This window comes from Macrotis lagotis, chromosome 3 (assembly GCF_037893015.1).
Source record: "Macrotis lagotis isolate mMagLag1 chromosome 3, bilby.v1.9.chrom.fasta, whole genome shotgun sequence".
Classification (NCBI taxonomy): domain Eukaryota; kingdom Metazoa; phylum Chordata; class Mammalia; order Peramelemorphia; family Peramelidae; genus Macrotis; species Macrotis lagotis.
The window spans coordinates 297,618,930-297,620,659 of record NC_133660.1 but is presented as its reverse complement, the minus strand read 5'-3'; the positions used below and the strand labels follow the sequence as shown (position 1 = coordinate 297,620,659).

The 1,730-nt window shown below is 35.4% G+C and overlaps 1 protein-coding gene across 1 annotated transcript; it reads right to left on the bottom strand.

Annotated features, from left to right (window-relative positions):
* Positions 1-473: 473 nt before the first annotated feature.
* LOC141516878 (olfactory receptor 5J3-like) lies at positions 474-1,409 on the bottom strand. Its single transcript, XM_074227837.1, has one exon. The coding sequence runs from the start codon at positions 1,407-1,409 to the stop codon at positions 474-476; it is 936 nt and encodes a 311-aa protein (XP_074083938.1).
* Positions 1,410-1,730: the final 321 nt, after the last annotated feature.

The following is a 1,730-nucleotide window of genomic DNA, read 5'->3' as shown; positions in this document are numbered from 1 at the left end:
CCTAGATGCCCCCTATAGTTCCAATTTTATTGGAACTATATCCAATTTATTCCAATTCTCCAATTTTGGAGAATATAAATTTGGGTCTATGTGAATTTTCTTTATCTTAAATTTTATTACTTCACATTGATAATAGAATAAAATTAATTTAAAATATCATAAACTATAAGAGCTACAAATGATGGGGATAACATTTTGTTTAAAAAGTATAGAATTCTGATTTTCACTCCACAACTGACTGCGATTATAGATGGATCACTTCCTTTCCTGTGCTTCTATTTTTTATTCTGAAATTTTAAAATTGCTGTGATACCTACTTGTTGAACTCTGATGAAATACCAGGTCTGACATTCTAGATTTCATTTTTCTAGCATTTCTAACAGTCTTAAAATCTCATTGCATATAATTCTTTGTCTTGAATACCCCTACTGGCTCTTTCATTATTTTTTTTGACAAAAACATCTCTGATAACATTAACAAAGTGATGATTTCAATTCCATTGTCCTTTTCAGTGCATCCTTGACATCCTTATTTCTTAGGCTATAAATCAATGGGTTCAGCATTGGGATTACCATGGTATAAAACACAGAGACCACTTTTTCTTGTTCTAGGGAATATTGCGAGCTTGGTTGAATGTAGCTAAAACTTATGGAGCCATAGAGCAAGGTCACAGTTGTCAGATGAGAAGCACAGGTGGAGAAGGCTTTGTGTCGCCCACTTGCTGAGCGGATTCTGAGGATGGCAATAACAATGAAAATATAAGATGTGATTACAATCAAGAAGATAATGGTAGCAATTACTCCTGAAAATATCAGGAGCAACAATTCATTTCTAGAAGTGTCAGTGCAGGAGAGCTTCAGCAATTGGGGCAAATCACAGAAGAAATGGCTAATATTTGGCCCACAGAAAGATAAGCTGACTAAGCCAAATGTGTGTGTCAATGAATTAATGGCCCCCCCTATAAATGAGCCAATGACCAGGATGGTACATACTTTCTTAGTCATCACCACCATATAAAGCAATGGATTAGCAATTGCAACATACCGGTCATATGCCATTGCTGCTAGGAAAAATCCTTCAGTTGTAATAAGGAACACAAATACAAAACATTGCAGTAGACAAGCAGTGTATGAAATGGTTCCCTTTTCCTCAAAGAAATCCACGAGCATTTTTGGTCCAAAGACAGAACAGTAGCAAGCATCAACACATGAGAGGCAACTTAGGAAAAAGTACATGGGAGAGTGAAGTTTGGGAGTGATTTGAATTAAGACAATCATACCAACATTACCCATTAAAGAAATGACATATATCACCAAGAAAAGCATAAAGAGAAACACTTTCAGTTCTGCCCGATCTGTCAGTCCTAAAAGGAAGAACTCTGTGATCACTGTGAAGTTTTCCTTGTCCATTCACTTGGTTTGTCAAGACAATGACTGAAGGCCTGTGGAGAAAGAAAAAAAGAATAGAATTCAAAAAATGTTAGCCAAGACAATGATACTAGTCATGACTCTTTCGGACAGTCATTGTATAAAATACATACTTGTACTGAAAATCTGCATAGCTTCTAGAACAAGAAAGTGCCTTAGATCTTAGTTTGAAGAATATGGATATGGAAGAGATCTCAGAAACCATCTCATCCACATATTTTCATTTAATAAACCGATATCCAGTGAAAAAGAGTAATTTAGGGAATGAACATTTCAAGGTATTTTTGAATCTGTGACCTCTGA

Coding starts and splice junctions, on each gene's coding strand:
- LOC141516878 (XM_074227837.1), bottom strand. CDS start 1,409: ATGGACAAGGAAAACTTCACAGTGATCACAGAGTTCTTCCTTTTAGGA.